This window comes from Hoplias malabaricus, chromosome 1 (genome assembly GCF_029633855.1).
Source record: "Hoplias malabaricus isolate fHopMal1 chromosome 1, fHopMal1.hap1, whole genome shotgun sequence".
Lineage (NCBI taxonomy): Eukaryota > Metazoa > Chordata > Actinopteri > Characiformes > Erythrinidae > Hoplias > Hoplias malabaricus.
This window is the reverse complement of record NC_089800.1, coordinates 46085311-46106456: the sequence shown is the minus strand read 5'-3', so window position 1 is coordinate 46106456 and position 21146 is coordinate 46085311. Positions and strand designations below refer to the sequence as shown.

Sequence of the window (21146 nt, the reverse complement as noted above, 5' to 3'; positions counted from 1 at the left end):
TTTGAGTTTTCAAAAAAAAAAAAAGGACACATGGGGCAGGTTGGCAGCACAAATGCTTCCATAACCATGCAACTATGCTGCTGAAATTTAATATATAAACAGACACTCATTAACAAGATACATAGCAAATGCTTATTTGGACAGATTTCTTTCCATTCAACATTTGGCCCGAAGCAAAGATATTTAAAAAAATAAAGTTTGGCTCATACCAAACTTCAAAACTGAAGGCCTGTATTGAAGCGACTTGTTTACACGAGAAAACTCATGATAATGACAGAAACGGTCGAGTTTACTTTTTAATTGTGTTTTTTAAACGTTACTAAAAGCAAGCACCACATTTGATCAATCAGAAGTAATATAGATTTGATAAATGATCAGAGCATCACTGGGATATTTCATATTTTATAAGGTAAAACCTTATAAAAACGTGCTGTGTTTGATAGCTATAATTCAGTCTCTCCCCTGTTCCGGCTTTAATGATCCGGAGAGTTGGCCTGTTTTCTTCTAAAGTTAATGTTAAACAGAAACACTGGGCAGATGTAACTTGATGAACTCGTCAGAAGGTCAGTAACGGTCAGGTGTGTCCGTGTATTTGTGTCGTGATAGAAGTGACAACTTTCAGTTTTGTAAAATATAAAGCAGAAAGTGAAAGGCTTGTGTGACAAAGAAGCGCTTCCAAATATGAAGAAGAGACTATGATAAATTACCTTTACCTTTACCTTTCCTTTGAGCTCCGACCCCTTGGACAATTGATCCCGGCGCGCCCCTTTTGCTCACCTACAACAACATCATACGTCATCGAAGTGCACACTTCAAGAAAGGGATTAGGGCTTATTGTAAGAATTGGGATGGGGGAAGACTGTGGACGGCAAAATCCCGGCCAGTTTTGGAGATTAGATTTAGAAATCCCGACTGCACGCATTTTTTAGATTCCGAAAAGAGGACATGTCCGATGAAAAGAGGACGTCTGGTCACCCTAGTTAACACACATCCCACTGCGTTTTCATATAGGATTTAGCACTCACAGTGATCCCAATTGTTTTTAATGCTTTATTATTTTAATGCTTTATTTATTTTACCAGCATAATTTTTACATTTTATTCCATCTCTGAATGGTGTAGCAACTTGCGCACATTGCATTACTATGTAAATAGTTGCTATCTTAAGTATCATATAACCTACATAATTACTGCTAATTATAATCATAGTATATACTAATTGCATATTCAGTAAGCATAATTGGGCTGCACGGTAGCATTTACACAGCTCCAGGCACCTGGGGGTTGTGGGTTCAAGTCCTGCTCCAGGTGACTCATTGAGGAGTTTGGTGTGTTCTCCCCGTGTCCTAGTGGGTTTCTTCCTGGTGCTCCGGCTTCCTCACACGGTCCTAAAACCTACGCTGGTAGGAGGATTAGAGGCTCAAAAGTGTCCATAGGTGTGAATGTGTGTTTTTGTGTGGACCTGTGAAGGACTGGCGCACCCTGCAGGGTGTGTTCCTGCCTTGCGCCCAATGATTCCAGGTAGACCGGCCCCACCGTGACCTTGAACTGGATAAGCAGTTACAGTAAGCATATTTAAATGTATATTTTCAATTACAGTTGTGTTGCCCTTGAGACATTTTTTAGGTTCTTCTTTTTCTATTATTAAAATGAATAATTATTTGTTGTTTAGTTTAAAAGTGACCAGCACAATATTAAAATAATAACTATATAAGAACTTTTAGTTTGACCACTTTAATTTGGCTTTCACGGCTGGTGATGACATCACTTCCGGTTTTACTGTGGACTGGAGGTGGACGATACCGGGAGTTTTGGTATCGATCCGATACCAAGTAAATACAGGGCCAGTATCGCCGATTTTGATACAGATACCGATACCACTAGTCTTCATCACGTGCAGGGGGGGCAGGGGGTGCACGCCTGCTCTGCTGACTGAATCAAAAACTTCAAATGATAAAGGTAATTTCTGATTGGATGGCTTGACCGCCAAATGGGAAGGACATACAGGCCGGAGACCAGTAAATAGGCGGATACCAGCGAGTGGGAGGTTATGGTTAGGGGGAAATCTGACAATGCCCTCTGAACTGCAACAGACCAGTACACAACAGCCAGTCATTTTATTTTATATTCATTGAATTGGCAACATTGTAGAGTTTTTATCTGTTGTGTTTGGCCTTGTATTTACCTTGATTATTTGAGTCAGCAACATAGCTGATGTACTAAAAACAATGTACATAATGTAAATTAGTGGTAGCAACGACAGTAAATGGTACTGCAACTAATGTAGAAACTACTTCATTAGTAATAAAAAGTACTGTAAATGCTATCTAGATAGGTAGTTATCAACAGGGCTAGCTGATTGTGTAATGCTTAAATGCCTAAAGGAAGCTTAATACTGCAATAAAGTTAGCTTGCGGTTAGCTATTCAGAATTCTGATGGCTATAACTCTGTAATGTAGTAGTACACCTGCATATATTAGTGTGTATTTTATTTAACTATGCTTCACAATTTAGGTATAGCGAAAGAGTATTTCAGTTTTTTTGCCATAAATATTGGCAAAGCAATGCATGTAGCCTTAATAACATACAGGGGAATGAAAGAAGGGTGAACAGGACCCACCTGGTCTGTGAAATCTTTCTGTAATTTTATTGATTTATTTATTTTTGGTCTTTTTCTGATAAACCCAATAGAGCTTTCCAGAGTTAAAACCTATTTGTTCAGTGTTGTTTTATTTATTTATTTTGTGTGTGTGTGTAAAACTCAGGAGGGTTGCTCATGCTCAGTATCCCCGCACATGCGCTGAAACCTTGCTAGCTCAAAATATCCGCGTGCGCGCAGAAACCTTCTTGCTCTCGAAATATTCGCGTGCATGAAGAATTGTGGCACAAAAATAACGACATTCCCCCACAGACTTTAGCGGGAGAGAAAAAAAAGCTTGAGTATAGATCTTCTTCCAAGAGTATTGATCAATACCAATACCAGCGTTGGTATCGATATTATCGATATTTGGATCGATCCGCACACCTCTACTGTGGACATTAGCCGGGAAAATAAAACGTTGCAGACGTGCATCTCATGCTCTGAATGTATTCCACTTGCAGTAAAGCCTCATAGAGGCAATGCCGTAAGTTCATCTAGTAATATGTTAAAACGACAAACTTAAGAGCAGTAAGTTAAAACGAATAAATACAAGCAGTTTATTTACATGTGAATAAGCTAACAGCCCTATTAACAGCTATTGTTGGTGCAGGAAAATAATATATGCCGTTATGTTTGCAACTATGTACAGTGTGATGTATAATTAAGAGTGCAGATGCTCAATATTTTGTATTGTTTATTTTCTACAGTTTTCCACATGAATGTTAATGAGGAAGCGTGACAGTAAATGGTCAATGTTACTATGGCTCTGACTTCATTGAATCTGGTTTAACTTGGTGTTTAGTCAGAGTTTCGACACACTGCACGAGAACACTACAGTGAAAAGGCAATTGTTGATGTTTACAAGTGGTCAAGATGGCAACAAGCAGCAAGTCCTCTGTATCCAATACTAAGAGTGGCAAGACATCATCATCTATGTCAAGTGTTGCATTGCCAGGGCTAAAGCAGAAGCTGCCAAGGTGAGAGCATCATATGCTAGCCAAGAGGCCAAACTGAAAATCGAAAAGGCTGCTAAAGAAGTCACAGGAGATGCACAATCTCAACTAGAAACAGTATGGATAGACACAGAGTTGGAAGTGCTGGCACTGCAGCGAGATGCTGACGTGGCCATTGTGCAGGTACAAGTGCTGGAGGACGCTGAAGCAATGTGTATTGTAGACGAAGAAGGGAAGTCAGAATCAGAAAAGATTAAAATTGAACGCACAATGTGAATATGTAAGATCCCAAAATGACATCCAGAATAATTTCCACTCCACATTCTTACCTGTTGCTTCTTCACTCCATGTGAAATCACAAGACAGCTTTGTAACATGGCGTCCACCAGGGGGAGATGTTTCACAATTAAAGCTTGTGGATAATCAGCCAAAATTCAAAATGCTGATGAAATTAATTTACCTGCACCAAACTTACACAATGCAACTAATGTTGAGACAAAATTTGAGGTCATAGGAACAGACACCATCATGAACGTACCTGACCAGTTATATACTTCACAGCATGTTCCAGTGGCCAGCATACCACCTCCGGCAGAGCCTGTGTCACAGTATTTGGCACGACGAGACCTCGTAATTTCAGGTCTGTACCAGTTTGATGATAAGCCTGAAAATTATCACGCATGGTATTCCTCATTCACAAATGCAGTTAGCAAAGTTCAACTCACAGCAACTGAAGAATTAGACCTCATAACTAAATGGCTGGGAAAGGAATCTAGGAAACATGTGAAACGCGTACGTTCAGTGTATGGCACCAACGCCAATCTAGCTTTAAGTAAAGCAAGGGAGAGGCTATGCGAGTGCTATGCTGCACCAGAAATCATTGAAAAGTTATTGCTTCAGAAGTTGGACAACTTTCCAAGGATTTCAGCCAAAGATTATTCTATATTACGTGAACTGGGAGATTTGCTTATGGAGATACGAGGCGTCAAAGAAGATGGGTTACCTTACTGGCCTGTCGTATCTGGACACTTCCCGCAAAATTGGACAGATTGTAGACAAACTTCCTTTCTGGTTCCAGGAGAAGTGGGTGTCCTCAGGGTCAGCGTACAAAGAAATGAACCATGTTCGAGTCCCTCCCTTTGAGTATTTTTGCGAGTTTGTGTGCCATTAAGCAAAAAAGTGTAATGACCCCAACTTCATTCATGAAGGAAGCACTCCATCACCTATAAAACCAGTTAAAACCATTGTGAAGAATTCTTACAAACCTGTCTCAGTGCACAAAACCAGTGTAGCTTTAGCTGATGACGAACTTAATAGGAACTGTCCATTACATAATAAACCACACCCTTTAAAAAAATGCAGAACATTCAAAACAAATCTCTTGAAGACAGAAAGGCCTTTCTCAAGGAGAAAGGTAAATGTTTCAAATGTTGTTCTTCAGTCTCCCACCTAGCCAAAGATTGCAGGTTAACTGTGAAGTGTTCGGAGTTTGACAGCACTTATCACGATTCGGCCATGCATCCAGGTCTATCGTCTCAATCCATCAGGGCTCCTTCGCCACCACAAGAGGATGGCGGGGAGAGAGCATTTTCTAACACAGCTGTTGTTAGAACAAGTTGTACAGAAGTTTGTGGTACAGAACAGTGGAATCGCTCATGCTCAAAGATCTGCCTGACAAGGCTATACCCCAAGGGTTCTAGGGACACAGCGATTAAAGCCTATATAATTTTAGATGACCAGAGCAATCGCTCATTAGCCCAACCAGAATTTTTGGAGCTATTCAATGTGGAGACTAAACCATTCTCCTACCACCTCAGAACTTGTTCTGGTATGGTGCAAGTTTCGGGCAGAAAGGCAGATGGATTCCAGATCGAGTCATTGGATGGCAAGGTTCTCATTTCTCTGCCACCACTCATTGAGTGCCATGAGATCCCGAATAATAGAGCTGAGATCCCAACACCAAATGCAGTCCTACACCAGCCACACCTCCGTCCCCTAGCCAAGCATATACCAGAACTGGACCCAGGAGCAGAAATACTCCTGCTACTTGGAAGAGATGTCCTTAGGGCTGGGTAGTAATAGGAGAGGTATGTTTGAGCAGCGTACATAAACCAACAGTAAATGTGTTCAAGACCAGTGTGTTGGCCAGTGGCCGTCATTCAATTTTTCAACCCTGTGCAAGCTTTATGCATATCAAAGAGATGCTGCAGAGCTTTAACAGGTCTAGTAAAGGAACTGAGAGAATGCTGAGTCAGACGGTATTTAGCCAAACAGAGCACAACAATATACCTGCTCCATCATTGGAAGATGTCATTTTCTTAGAGATAATGGATGCTGATGTTTACAGAGATAGCAATAATAGTTGGGTTGCACGATTACCATTCAAAATGCCATACCAGGTTTTACCAAACAATAAAGGAGAGGTGGTCACTCGGTTTGCATCCCTTCAATGTACTCTTAAAAGAAAGGCCCAGTATGTAGGATTCATGGAGAAAATATTTGCCAATGGACATGCTGAGGTTGCACCGCCCCTAAAAGAAGGTGAGGAATGCTGGTACCTCCCAACATTCGGGGTTTACCACCCTCAAAAACCCAACCAGATAAGGGTAGTTTTTTGATTCCAGTGCCCAGTATCATGGTTTCTCTCTTAATGATGTGCTCCTGGAGGGCCCTGATCTTAATAACTCACTCCTTGGTGTCCTGCTACGTTTTCAGAAAGAGAAGATTGCGATAATGGCCGACATTCAGCAGATGTCTTATTGCTTCTTGGTGCACGAAGACCACCGCAACTTCCTCCGATTTTTATGCCACAAGAATAATGACATCACTAAGGAAGTTATTGAGAATAGGATGAAGGTCCATGTGTTTGGCAATCGGCCTTCTCCTGCTGTGGCCATCTACGTGTTGCGAAGAGCCATCAAAGAAGGCATGCAGAAGCATGGTGCTGACACTGTCAGGTTTGCTGAATATGTTGACGATGGTTTGATATCAGTATTGTCAGAGACTGCAGCAATTGACCTGCTTCAACGTACGCAGGCCTCACTTGCAGAATCAAATCTTTGTTTGCATTAGTTCATGTCAAACTGTCAGGCAATTATGGAGGCCTTCCCTCCTGAAGATTGTGCTCCAGTGTTCAAGGATCTAGATCTAAATGGAGAAATTGCACCTGCACAGCTGCAAACTTAGGTTTGTTTTGGGAAGTCAAAACTGACACATTCACCTGCTCCGTGTCAAGCACCAACAAACCATTCACCCGCCGTGGAATTCTCTCTATGGTCATTAGTGCTTTTGACCTATTGGGTCTGCTGGCACCTATTACTATTTAGGGGAGAGCTCTCCTCAGGGAACTTAATTCTGAGCTGTCCGATTGGGACTCACCTCTCCTGAGGGACAAGTTAACCAAATGGGAAGCTTGGAGAAATTCTCTTCAAGATCTAAAACAACTTCACATCCCAAGAATGTATGTAACAACCTCATTCACTCAGGCAGTGCACACAGAACTGTGTGTGTTCTCTGATGCATCAACTAAGGCAATCGGTGCTGTTGCATACCTGAAGGTGGTTAAGGAACATGGTCAGATAATTGAGGTAGGATTTGTTATGGGCAAGGCCAAGTTAACATCTCAGTGTGGACTTGGAATGGTAGTCCAAGGCTGGAGCTATATGTTGCTCTATAGTATATTTGGCGGACCTCATCCAGGAGCAAGATCTGAAGTTGGATGCCACCACGTTTTATACAGACAGCTAGGTACTTCTTGGCTATATTAGCAAAGAGTCCAAACGATTTTATATGTATGTGCACAATAGAGTTCTGCTGATCATGCGTCAAGATATTTACCTACATCCCGCTTGGCGCAGTCCTCTTGGTTCGCCGGGCCCCCCTTCATGTATCAAGCACCTGGGCAAGAAATGCAAACAAATGAGAATTTTGAGGTAATTTATCCTGAGGAAGATCCAGAAATTCTTCCACAAATACAAACCTCTGCCAATCCTCAAAGATCCAACACTTGCCATTGGCCGTTTCCAACGCTTCTCCACCTTTACTTCCCTGGTAAGAGGAATTGCGTTACTTGTCCACATTGCAAGATCTCATAAACACTCAAACCAGAAGAGTGAATGCAAAGGCTGGCACAGTTGTAACACACCTTGTAATCCAGACGAGATGGTTCAAGCAAGAAATGTTATCCTTAAGGCGACACAAGAACTAGCCTTTGAAAAAGAACTGTCAGCGCTCAGAGCCAACAGACCAATACCCAAAGGCAGCCCCTTGCAGAAACTCAGCCCAGTCCTGGAAGATGATATTATCTGTATCGGAGGCAGGCTGAAACACTCTGACCTTGCAGCTGTTGAGAAGAACCCCATAATTATGCCCAAGGATAACCACATCTCCCTACTTCTCACACAGCATAAGGTAACCACAACAGGTAAGCCATCAAGGCCGTCACCTAACAGAAGGAGCTGTTAGGGCAGCAGGATTCTGGATCTTGGTAGGCAATACCTATATTATTAATTCAATACTCCACAAATGTGTAACATGCTGCAAATTGCGCAAAAAGTTGAAAGAACAGCACATGGCAGATCTTCCCTCTGAGCACCTCAAAACCTGCCCTCCCTTTACATATTTAGGGCTTGCTGTATTTGGGCCCTGGTCTGTCACATGCGTGCGCATGATTGGCATTGCCAGAAAAATCCTTGATTCAATGCTTCTTCAACAGAATGTTCGTTTTACTCATGATGTGCTTTGCACATTAATGGCAGAAGTCACAGCCATCAATAATGCACGTCCATTAATACCTGTGTCAGTGGACCCAGAGAAACCCTTTATACTCTCGCCATCAATGCTCCTTACACAGAAGAGTGAAGTTCCTCCTCCTCTTGGTGAAGGACCTGTGCACAAAGCAGTGGAGACAAGTTCAAGCTCTTGCAAAGCAGTTCTGGGCTCGCTGGAGATGTGAATATTTGCCTTCCTTGCAACACAGACAAAGGTGTACAACACCACACCGGAATCTTCAAGTCGGTGACATAGTTCTGCTCAGGGATAAGCAAACCACTGGGAACTGCTGGCCCATGTCCAGAATCACTGCCACATTCCCTGGAAAGGATGGACATGTAAGAAAGGTTGAGGTGGAGACCACTGACCAAAGCAACATAGAAACCTTTCTTAGGCCGATTGCAGAAATTGTTTTGCTTCTACCCAAAGACTGATCAGAACTTTCAAATTTACAGTGACCTCGCATAGGTCAGGCGGGGAGTGTGATGCCCTTAAGGCGTTTTTTTAGTTTCTTCTTTTCCTATTATTAAAATGAATAAGAACTTTTAGTTTGACCGCTTTAATTTGGCTTTCATGACTTGTGATGACATCACTTCCGGTTTTACTGTGGACATTAGCTGGGAAAACAAAACGTGGCAGATGTGCTTCTCATGCTCTGAAATTATTCCACTTGCAGTAAAGCCTCATAGAGGCAATGCCATAAGTTCATCTAGTAATAAATATATAAATATGTTAAAACAACAACAAACTTAAGAGCAGTAAGTTAAAACGAATAAATACAAGCAGTTTATTTACATGTGAATAAGCTAACAGTCCTATTAGCAGCTATTGTTGGTGCAGGAAAATAATATATGCAGTTATGTTTGCAACTATGTACAGTGTGATGTATAATTAAGAGTGCAGATGCTCAATATTTTGTATTGTTTATTTTCTACAGTTTTCCACCTGAATGTTAATGAGGAAGAGTGACAGAAAATGGTCAATGTTACTATGGCTCTGACTTCATTGACTTTGGTTTAACTTGGTGTTTAGTCAGAGTTTTGACACACTGCACGAGAACACTACAACAATTAATATGACATTTCAAACTCAGAGCAACTAAATAAATGCTATGGTGAGTATTATTTTAATTATTGTAAACCTTTGCCTTTGTTACAGCTTTTCTTTTTTTTTTAAGAAAATATTTCAACATTGAGCCATGGGTTCTGGGTTTATCAGCCCATTTTGCTTATGTAATTTGCTTTTTCTTTTTCCCAGTAACAGCTTTTTGAAACACATCTTTTTAGCAAGAGGTATGCTTTACTCTTGATGTTTATGAATGTTTGGAGTTCCATTTCTTCATGTAATTTTTGAGGACAGTGTGGTCTCTGATTAAGATAATGGCAATGATTATTTTCCTCATTCAATATATATATATATATATGGGTGTGGGTGTGCTAACGTTGCAGTTGATCATGCAAAAAAGAGCAGACATAGAAGACTGCAGAGGCAGTTTGAAAGTAACTCTTGCACAATACAGACCATAGGTCATAATCTGTTGTAGACCCGTAATTCTATTAGACCCAGACTGCTCTTATGTAGTTATTTTTCATACAGGTGCAACCTGCTAAAACAAACCTGATGCCAGTATTAAAGCAGTTACAGATGTAGCAAAAATATGTATGGCCAAAATGTAAATCATTCTCTTATATAGAAAATAATGCAGAAAAACAGTGTGCTTTTATGTAAGTGTGTGAAACATTTTTAGTGCTGACCCAGAGTAAAAAAACACTGTGAGTGAGGAAAGTAGCTGTTGCAACATCATTTTTAAAATGTGATATTTACTTAGTCTTTCTTTTGATTTTTTAAAAAAACGTTTTCAAACAATGTTCCAGTGCAAAAATTTATTCAACATAACATGCATAATTAGTGACCTTTTTGTGTTTTATTGGATTTTTAACTTGCATTCAATAGAGCTGATTCAGCAGCACTCTATGACCTTAGCGAACTTACAGAATTGTCTTTGCTTTGCTATCTTTGAATTGAATATAATCTAAGCAGTGTTTTTTTTTTTTTTTTTTTTTTTTTTGTTACGCTTGTGCTAGTCAATTGTTTTGAAATCTGACTGATGTTCAGAAATACACTGTTTCTATCACATTTCTCTGCACCACTGCAAACATCCTTTTCCTTCTGTGGACTAAATCAAAGCCTGCTATTGTTTTCATGTCATTTAATCAGTGAACTTTTAGGGTTGTGAAATATTTTCCTAGAGGCCAGAGGAATGTACAGCTGTGGAGCGCCGTCTCCTGCAGTGAGTGTGTCTTTGTCACGGTTGGAGGGACAGTTCCTCTTTCACATACCCGACGGGTTTGCCAGGACCTGAGCCGAAAGAGTCCTACAAATTGCACACCTAGCCCACGGGATCCTTGCTACGTCCATTTGAGAAGGGTGTGGTGTTCTATCCGTGGTTGGTGAGAGGAAGAGTAGGCAGACGTAGGGAAGGATTATGAGAGGGCAGGACCATCAAGGAGACACAGGTGGGACACTAATGAAAAGGCAGGGATAAGGCGGAGACAGGAACCAAAAGAAACATTGCCATGGGCTAAAGCAGCCGATGGTAGACAAGGGAGCTCAAAATAGAGAAGGAAGTGTGACAGTCTTCAGTGAGGGACACTACGTAGGGGATGATGGCTGGATCCAGTGCTGGGGCTGAAGCTCCAACGATGGAGCCCAGTGCCAAGCTCTTCTGCTGCGGCTGTGTGAGACGCTACCTCCCTCTGGCTTACAGAGAGGAGCTCTACCACATCCTGCGCATGACTGGACCCCTGGTGAGAAATCATTCGCATACTCGATACAACACAAAAACAACAAATTGAAGATTTTGTGAATGTTGTATGAGTTTGTTGTCACCTATCATTACTTTCTTATGCAGAGAATGAGATACTATATATTGCAACAATCATTTAGGGCCACATTTATGCTGCTTTTAAAAGGTTGGAGAGGGCATTTATTCTTTTAAATTATATTCTATTCTGAAGGAACAATATAGCATATGGTGAAGTAATAAAACTGAGAACAAGAAAGATTTTTTTTAGATTTTTAATTATTATTTTTTCTACAGAGTAGTGTTATAATATTAGTAATTATAGTGTAATTATCTACATTATTTATTTTTGAGTTATAGGTTTATTTATTACGATTTGAAAATTTTTGATGATACATCTTTCTGTATGTTTTGTGTGTTATTTCAAACAAAGCAAACTGCAAAACTGATTATATATTGTTGTGTTACATTGCAACAGTATTTATAAACAGTATATAGTATTTTACATTACTTTATAATACAGTATTTATATGTGCAATTCTGTACAATCATTGAAAAAATGGAAAGTATATTTTGCACCTTTAATTAAATTGAGCCAATATACCGTAATGTAAAATGGGAAATATGAACAGATCATTAACTCTGAATTAGAGTTATGAATCTGTCCTCAAATTACACCAATCATTTTTGTAGTATAAGTACTATAAGTATTTTTGTAGTATACATTTCTGTAGTATAAGAAACAAGATAACTTTGTGCTGTTATTGTATGTTGCTAAATTTGCTGTTTAGCTCTATACAGTTCTTTGTTATTTTCCATTGAGACCCATTGATTCTTTCATCTCTTTTACCAAATCATGCTGTGTTTGTATCCCCAGCTTGTGGGTCGTTTCCTGAATTACCTTCTTTTTTTTGTGGTCACCATGTACTGTGGCCGTTTGGGAAACACTGTGCTTGCAGGCTATGGTATGGCTTCAGCTGTAAGTTCCCCCTTGTGGCCTTTCAACAGTATTTACTTATTGATCTTTTAGATAAGTAGGAAAGTAATGTCCACCAACATACTTTAAGTTAGCTATGAACACAATAATATTTTAGATTACAGATTTATTAATACTAGATTCATTCACTCATTCACAATGTTTTTTTCAGACAATAAATGTAACTACCGCAGCAACTGGATTAGGATTAGCTTTGGCATGCGATACACTGGTTTCACAGGTATGTGGGTTTTAAATAAAATCTGTAATTGTACTATTGAAAAACTGTATTAGAAATAGTTCAGAAAATCTGTAATATTTAGAGATAAAGGAAAGTGTAGCGATAGAAGCAATGAATGAATGTAAAAATGAATTAAAATAAACTTTTTTATGAAGGTGGCAACTGCATTTTATAGTTATAAGGAATTCAAATTAAACATTTGAAGCATTTTATAATTAGCATATTTTTACTAACCTTAATTGTATCAAAATAATGACTGATTTATGGTGAATTTTGAAAAATATCTAGGCAATGTATAGATTACTAAACAAATGTGAATTGAATAATTGCAAAGTTAATTAATAATATACCTAGTAAGAGGTTTTTGCTTCTTTGGTGTTCAGACGTTCGGGAGTAAGAATCTGCTGCATGTAGGCGTGATCCTGCAGAGGGGTATTCTGATACTGATGCTCTTCACTCTGCCATGCTGGGCCTTGCTCATCAATACAGAGCCCATCCTCCTCCTGCTGGGACAGGACACTGAGGTGGCCAGGTGACAGTTATAAGCTTTATAAGACATGGCTGTAAATGTTTTTAATCATAGGATTCTGAGCTCATTTTTGCTGTCTATAACAGTTTACAAAAAGCCACCATGGATCTCTGTATTTTTAACTGATTAAAAAAACTGTATGAATCTGTATCAGTTGTTCATAACAGTCAAAGCATAACATCTTCATCATCTTTTCTGATACCTGTAGAAATATAGATATATGTTGAGCTTCACTATACATACCAAATTAAATATGCAGCTTAAAAGTGCAATCCAAGCAATTGTTTGTGTCTTGTTTCTTTCAGGATAGCACAGATTTATGTTATTGCTTACCTTCCTGCTGTTCCAGTAAGGTCAAAGTTTTACTGCATTATATTTCCCAAATGATATATTATATGAGTGAACAAATAATTGTTTTCTCATGATTTTTTTGTTTTTCTGTATAAAGGCCATGTTTTTGTACCAGCTACAGCTGTCTTACCTGCAAAATCAGGTGTGTTGGGTGACATAGGCTGTAGTAATGAATTAAGATGATAAACTGATTATTTGATGTATTGTTTAATTCTATTTTTATTGACTACAATACAACTGTTTGCAGGGTGTGATTATACCTCAGATGTATGCATGTGCATTGGCCAATATCGTGAATGCACTAGCTAACTACGTTTTACTTTTTTGGTGGGATCTTGGAGTACAGTGAGTGTACTATGTATCATTTTTTAAAGCTCCAGAGTGGTCTCGAATAGACACTCATTGTCATCTTTTTATTCTTTTTGATGTTTTATTAGTGGATCTGCAGCAGCCAACAGTTTTGCTCAAATTTTCAACTGCTTTGCTATATTTGCTTATATTCGTTTAAAGAAACTCCACGTAAAGACTTGGGGAGGTGAGTTGTATTTTAAATTTACATTGTATACCATTATATATATATATATATATATATATATATATATATATATATATATATATATGCACAATAGAACAACCTGATCATCTGCTTATTATGCAAGAGATTAATATAGCATGCATTTTTGGTGGTAATGAAATGTTATTGATGTTGAGAACTTTTGTTGCTTTGCATACATTATTAGCCCTCTTTTACTTTGGTCTTCAATGGTCAGGACCCCACAGGACCACCACAGAACTGGTATTTTTTGGGGTGCCCTGTGTGACTTTTAACCACGGAAGAGTAGGGTAAAAAGGGGGCTTAGATTTTATAGAGTATGGGCACTGTGCTTCAGAACTTCAGCAGCACTTCTGTGTGTAATTCACTCATACCAGTGAAACACACTAACAAGCCATGACTGTCACTATTGGTGGTTGGCTGATGGGTGTAAATATAATGAGCTTATACTGTTCTCCCTACGATTTTTTTTATTTTGTTCCTAAAATAAATTTGCTTTGTAGCTGGATTAAAAAATCTTTTTATACGTAACATTATATAATTATTCATTCAGTTATTCATTCTCTGTAACCGCTTATCCAGTTCAGGGTTGCAGTAGGTCTGGAGCCTACTCGGAATCACTGGACGCAGGGCGAAAACACACCCTGAAGGGGGCGCCAGACCTTCACAGGGCAACACATTTTTGAGTCCCCAATCCACCTAACAACGTGTGTTTTTGGACTGTGGAAGGAAACCGGAGCACCCGGAGGAAACCCACGCAGACACGGGGAGAACACACCAAACTCCTCACAGACAGTCACTCAGAGCGGTACTTGAACCCACAACCTCCAGGTCCCTGGAGCTGTGTGACTGCGACACTACTTGCTGCGCCACTGTGCCGCCCTTCATTATATAATCCTACACTAATAATTTTTATATGTATAATTTGTATTATTGTATATATATCATGAAAATATCTTCATGTATTTTGATGCTAATTTTTTCATTCATCTTTCCTCTTGCTGCAGTTGAATGCAAACCCTAGTAAGTGTACAGAGAAAAATTACCAGTAAACATTTTTTAAACCTGTGTTTACACAGTGCTTTCTTATCCGTACAGGCTGGTCATCAGAATCACTGCAAGACTGGGGGGCCTACATGAAGTTAGCTCTTCCTAGCACACTAATGACATGCTTTGAATGGTGGATATACGAGGTTGGGGGTTTCTTAGCAGGTTTTTTCCTTGGCTATTCATTTATATATGATATAGAAATAGAAGATATAATATATCTTTTTATTGTTTAATTGAATTACATTTTTAAATATTTATTTTTACAGTAAGTTAAGAATTTCAATTCACATTCAGTACTGAATGAGGATTAATACTACCAACAATTTACATGGAAGTAAAGATTATTCTGTCAGTTGTGATATATATATATATATATAAATGTAAAAATATATGCATTTATTTCATGGCCATAAAATTAGTTTGCTCTTCTTTCTTACAGGAATGTTGTCAGAAGTGGAGCTGGCTGCACAACATGTGGTCATAATGCTGGCTTATATAAATTATATGGTAATGAATAAATCTTTTACATTTCTCACAGTATTCATTTACTTTTGTGTAAAACATTAGTGAAGTTCACTGGGGTAATTATTAGCTAGGGCTACTGTTGTAACAGATCATGGATAATTTGTGATATATACGGTTCAGGATACACATGTGAGGGGAGGGAGGAGATGGAGTCTCTAAGTAAAGAGGAGGAATCTTGAGTAAATCAACTTCAGAGCGAAAAGCAGCTTTATTTTAATGTGTAACGTAATGGAAAATTAAACAGCAATCGCTCCTCTTAACATCTAACTCACAAACAGACCTCATTAAAAAAGTCACTGTTACAAACAAAGCAATATCACAACGTACTGTAGTGTCCTGTAAAGTACTGTAAAGTGCCATGAACTTTTAGGGGGTTCACTGTTCATATATTCACTGCAGTGTTAGGAAAGATGAGTGCTCTTAGCTTTAAAAAGGCAGCCTGTTAGTTCAGCTTGTCACTGCATTTGAATGTGTAATGTGTGTGATGGTGAGGTTCCCAGTATGGGGTCATGCCCATTCTGACCTCTTCTTTAATGCTCGCTACAATATTTTCAACAGAAAACTGCTGTTTTTCATTCAGCTCCCTATTTCCTTTTTTGTGATCCTAAATACGATCCAATCCATGTCTCAAAACCTGGGATCCCAGCTGAACCATGAGTCTTGTGATCCTTTACACCACTGACTAGGGCCAATGAGTACCATTGTTAAAGCATTTATTAGTGAGGGAGCTTTTACAGACAGAGGTAATGTTTCTATATGCACATATACAAAGTTGTCCTGACAGGTTACCTGATTGCTGCTATGACCTGATTTGATTCATCCATATACTTTTTTTTGTTTATAGTTTGTGTATGTTTTTTCTGATTGTGATATGTATACAGATACCATTGGGTTTGCAAGGAGCAGCTTGTGTGCGTGTGGGTAATGCACTAGGTGCTGGAGACACAGCTGGGGCCATCCTATCTAGCAAGGTTTCGCTCATTTGTGCAGGTGAAAATGTTATAAATAACATTTATTATTTTATTTCATCCTTAAACCATTGGTTATAGTCTCAGTTTTAAATGATCCCATCATAATTACCATTTTCAGCTGTGTTGGCGATCCTGCAGGGTATTGTGCTTGGCTCAACAAAAACAGTCATTGGCTATATGTTCTCTTCCGATGAGTAAGTCCTTGTAAAACTAGTAATATCAACCAGATAAAAGACACATAATGTGTAAATAACATCAAACACCTGATATATGAACAGTTTATTCATTTTTGCTGTCACTTTCAGGAGCATAGCCGAGTTGGTCTCTGAAATTATGACAATCTACTGCCCTCTTCAGTTCTTTAATGGACTATTGGTGAGTTAACATTTTGTAGAACATTTTGTGAAAGTGGAGTCAGGACCGCTAAAGGTTTGAGCAGAGTAATGTTTAGTATGAGCACACTATGTCTTTAACACCACAGTTCTTATCTGTAACAGTAAAGGGCCTCTTTATATCATCACTGTCCAGTGAAAACCACATATCTCCAAAATGACAACATCACAGGGCAAGGAAAAATATTCTTAACCTTCTTTAAAGCATTTTTACTGGAATAAGAAAAGAAAGAAAATATATCCCACATTCTCAGTAACTTGCCCAATATTGTACAGTGATATCTTAAAATAACACCTTATGCTATTGCATATACTTGTGTTATTAAGAAATCAAATACAATATTAAAGTCTCACCTGATGTGTAGATGCAGATTTTCCAACATGAATGTTTCTGAATGGTAAAGTTATCTTTTCTAAGACATTCGATAAAATACAAACCTAAAACAAAGCCATGATTACAAGCTTGCTTTTCTGTACAGTTTTACAGCTTTACGGTTAATTTTCAATGATGTGGCCATTCAACAGCCAGGATTATGTATTTACAGGAGTTTGTGGTTGTTATTTTTCTAGTGTGCCGGCATGGGTATTGTTCTGGGCACAGGGCAGCAGAAGATTGCCGCTGCTGCAAACCTGTTTGGTTACTATTGCATTGGACTTCCACTCAGCATTGCCCTGACCTTTCCAGCTGATCTACACGTTGCTGGTTTGTTTTTTGTTTTTATTTTATGACCACGTGTTTGTGATATTTGTTTGAATAAGCAATTAGCAGCATTTCACAGTTGTTTCTTTTTTTAACTTAAATTTTATTGTGTATTAATCCCTATTACAAAGTATCTTCATACACTCTTTTTCCTGTTTCTCATATAATATATTCATTATATATTATATACATTATATATTTTAAATAAAGGTAGAAAGATATGAATAATAATATAATAAGAACAAGAAAAGGACAATTACATTGATAATCTTAAAGTAGAGATCCACTCCATCTTAAGTATAATCACGCAAGCCACGGTTACATTTTAAGATATATCAAAACAAATTAGAAATTGAAAGATATTAAAAGAAAAACAATAGTATGACAAACGAAGAATGTACTTGCATGTGTTGATTACATAGAGATTAAATCTCACAATCTCACTGTATTAATAAATCTCTGACAGGACTCCGTCGCTTAGTAAATATCCTTTTTTGGAGCCTTAATGAGTATGTTATTTGCTCCCCATAAGTTATATGGTGGGGGGGGGGGGGGGGGGGCGGGGGGTGAGTCTGATTTCATCCATTTACTGGCGATACACTTTAAACTACAGTGAATAATTTTCTTAAGAGATATTTCTCAGACTACCCCTCTATACGGTCAGGTATTACATTTCACTGTTTTTAGCAAAATTATTCCAGCAACTCCTCTCTTGTCTCTATTTACAGGCTTTTGGTTGGGCCTCCTTGTTGCAGTATTCTTGCTCTCAATCTTTTTCATTGTCTTCATCTTGAAACTAAACTGGAAGAAGATGACAGAGCAGGTATATCCAGTCAAGTCTCTATCGCTTACCTTTGTTCAAATTCATGAATAGCCAGATAATATTTAATACTGAATATCCCTCTTGAAGGCTATTGAGCGTGCTGGAATGGAGAAGAATAAAACACGCAGAGACTTCAGATCCAGCCACAGACTCTCTGATAGCTTTTTTGTTGCAGCAACTAATGGAGAGGTATGTTTCTGTTGACTGTATTAATTCAGAAATTGCCTGTATAAAATATATTAATACTACATTTACAACATTACAACATTTCTGGGTGAAGTACAGTTTTAATTTTTTTTTTATAAAAACATAGTCTACTTTTAGACTATAAGTGGTTACAGATAATGAATGAATAGTCTATAGGGTGGTGCAGCAGGTAGTGTCGCAGTTGCACAGCTCCAGGGACCTGGAAGTTGTGGTTTCGAGTCCTGCTCCGGGTGACTGTCTGTGAGGAGTTTAGTGTGTTCTCCCTGTGTCTGTATGGGTTTCCTCAGAGTGCTCCGGTTTCCTCCCATGGTCCAAAAACACACATTTGTAGGTGTGTGTGTGTGTGTGTGTTGCCCTGTGAAGGACCTTTAAAAGCTGCCCTGATGAACTTTAATGTATGACCATTGTACAGAAGAGCTACAGATTGAGTTAAGCCTGCTCAATACTATGCACCAAGTCCGAGTGGGTTTCCTCCCACAGTCCAAAAACACACTTTGGTAGGTGGATTGGCGACTCAAAAGTGCCCAAATGTGTGTGTATGTGTGTGCTGCATTGTGAACGACTGGCGCCCCCTCCAGTGTGTATTCCTGCCAAATTTCCAACAGAATTTTGTGGCTGCAGGTAGGAAGAGAGTGGGGTGGGCCCTGTGTGAATCTCTAATGGGTTGGCAAAGGATATTTTACATCTTATCCTGTGTGTTATAATAATTAATATAATGCACACATTATATTATGTGTAGATAGGAATATATACAAGCCCCCCAATCTGACACACATGTACAGGTCTTTTGCTTCCAGACACCATTGAATTTATTTTAAAACTTGTCATTTCTAGCAATAACTCTGCCCCACACATTGGAAAATACTAGGGCAAGGCTGTTAATCATTTTTGAGTGTGTATCCTTCAAGCCTTCAAATTGCATTTCTTGTTATTGTGATAAATTTATTCATCTGGACTAGGGAGTACCTCAGAAAACCATTGTTACTGAACACAGTCTGCTCCTGCATCAATAAATGTTACATAACATTGCTATGCAGAGTAAAAGTCATACATCCACCATATAGAAATGCTGCAAAATACTCAGGGCCCCAGGGCTGTGGTCACGAGTCCATGTTTCAACTTGTTGTGGGAAAACAAAAGTTGAGTTTTCTGTTCCAAATAAGAAAGGTACAATCAATGAAAAGTGCAAAGCCAGCACCTGTCATGTTATGGGATGCATCAGTCCCCATTCCATGAGAAACCATTTTTGTGGATTTTTGTTTAATACATCATTTGCACAGCTCTCCTTCACATTTCAGGCCTTTGACATAGAGGTATATCATGGGATAATAGAGGGATACATGTTGCCTTTCAGGAACTGTTGTTTCAGATGAAATCCATGGTTATTTGAGACATTCTACATGTGATACAACAGCGTAGAATAATTGGCATGTCAGCAGTCCAGATCTGTCTCCTTTGTTGCAGAGGATAATCAGACAACAATGACCACAGACTAAAGTCTTGTATTTAACAAAAAAATTTAATAATTTGTTTCCTCATTTCCCAAGTCATTAACAAGTGAAATTGAAAACACAGTTGATGTAAAACTGTGCAGACATTCCTCAGGCTCAACTTTATTTACTTATAAATTAATGTATTTGCATATTGTAAATGCACATATTTCAAATATTCAAATGCACATTTTACAGATTTATTTGCTCATAATTTACCCACACATAATGAAAACCATGACAACATCAGTTAGTAATGTTTTTTTCAACACCATAATATTACATTTATTCAATTTACATAACTTCTTAATCCTGTTCAGGAATCATTAGGCACATGGCAGGAACACACCATGGACAGGGCACCAGTGCATCATAGAACATCACACACTTACCCACATTTACAGAGTAATAAAAGCAAACATCTCTAACACCAAAACCTAAATGATTACAATAACAGAGACACAAAGTATCACCTATGTAAAGCACATCAGCGCACCTTCATAGAGCATGTTTATGAGAGTTAGCACCTTAACTATGAGTCAGTATAATCCGTTCCATTAGGTTTTACATTTAAAAAACAAATTTTAAATGGTTGTATTTTTTGTGTTGCATCTGTACAATACTATGTAGCATCAACTTTACAATGTTTTGTTAAATAAAATATCTTCATATATTCATGTATTGTTTTCTACCATAAACAATGTAATGAAAATGGCAGAAATGTGTAGTTTACCACTTTTACAAACTTAAAAAAAATGTATTGTGCTTTTCTGATTCAGAACGGGAATGGCTACCGAATTGTGAGCTCCTTTGGACAGGATGAGGAGACGAGAAATGCAGATACTCAAGAAAGTATGGGTCAGGAAGAAGACAAAAATGAAGCACCACTCTCCACTTCTCAGCTCATCATTAGGAGAGGCCTGACCACTCTGGCTGCTGTTCTTGTCCTTGCTTCTGGGACAGCTGCCCATCTCATCCTGCCTCTGCCTGAGGTGGCTTCTGCTACCAACAGCACTTTGGACTGGGAGAACACAACTTTACCTTCTCCATTTACCACACAAACATTATCTTTTTGAGCCTGATGTAGCACAAGACTGGATCACTTTCAAAGTGATGTAAATCTTTACTGACTTAGTTTATTGTACACTAAGTGTGTTTAGCACAATATATTG

At 38.6% G+C, this 21146-nt stretch overlaps 1 protein-coding gene across 3 annotated transcripts; it reads left to right on the top strand.

Annotated features, from left to right (window-relative positions):
- Nucleotides 1-1537: 1537 nt before the first annotated feature.
- Nucleotides 1538-21057, top strand: slc47a4 (solute carrier family 47 member 4). Of its 3 annotated transcripts, none has more exons than XM_066664326.1 (20): nt 1538-1564; nt 9301-9477; nt 9621-9655; nt 10581-11170; nt 12044-12145; nt 12315-12383; nt 12767-12915; nt 13218-13260; nt 13361-13405; nt 13511-13608; nt 13701-13798; nt 14915-15028; nt 15306-15373; nt 16273-16381; nt 16481-16556; nt 16668-16737; nt 17325-17457; nt 18183-18277; nt 18365-18466; nt 20754-21057. In XM_066664326.1, the coding sequence occupies exons 4-20, from the start codon at nt 11027-11029 to the stop codon at nt 21048-21050; spliced, it is 1812 nt and encodes a 603-aa protein (XP_066520423.1). In that variant the 5' UTR covers nt 1538-1564; nt 9301-9477; nt 9621-9655; nt 10581-11026; the 3' UTR covers nt 21051-21057. The 3 variants fall into 3 exon arrangements, with proteins under 3 accessions (XP_066520423.1, XP_066520413.1, XP_066520432.1); XM_066664316.1 differs by lacking the exon at nt 1538-1564 and adding an exon at nt 8988-9121; XM_066664335.1 differs by lacking the exons at nt 1538-1564; nt 9301-9477; nt 9621-9655 and having other exon boundaries at nt 11080-11170; nt 12126-12145.
- The last annotated feature ends 89 nt before the right edge of the window (nt 21058-21146 follow it).

Bases quoted from the DNA above. Each gene is read 5' to 3' on its own strand.
- slc47a4 (XM_066664326.1), top strand. From the start codon at position 11,027: ATGATGGCTGGATCCAGTGCTGGGGCTGAAGCTCCAACGATGGAGCCC. The intron at 13,406-13,510 runs GTGTGTTGGGTG...AACTGTTTGCAG, and splicing joins TGTCTTACCTGCAAAATCAG to GGTGTGATTATACCTCAGAT. The intron at 16,557-16,667 runs GTAAGTCCTTGT...TGTCACTTTCAG, and splicing joins TATATGTTCTCTTCCGATGA to GAGCATAGCCGAGTTGGTCT.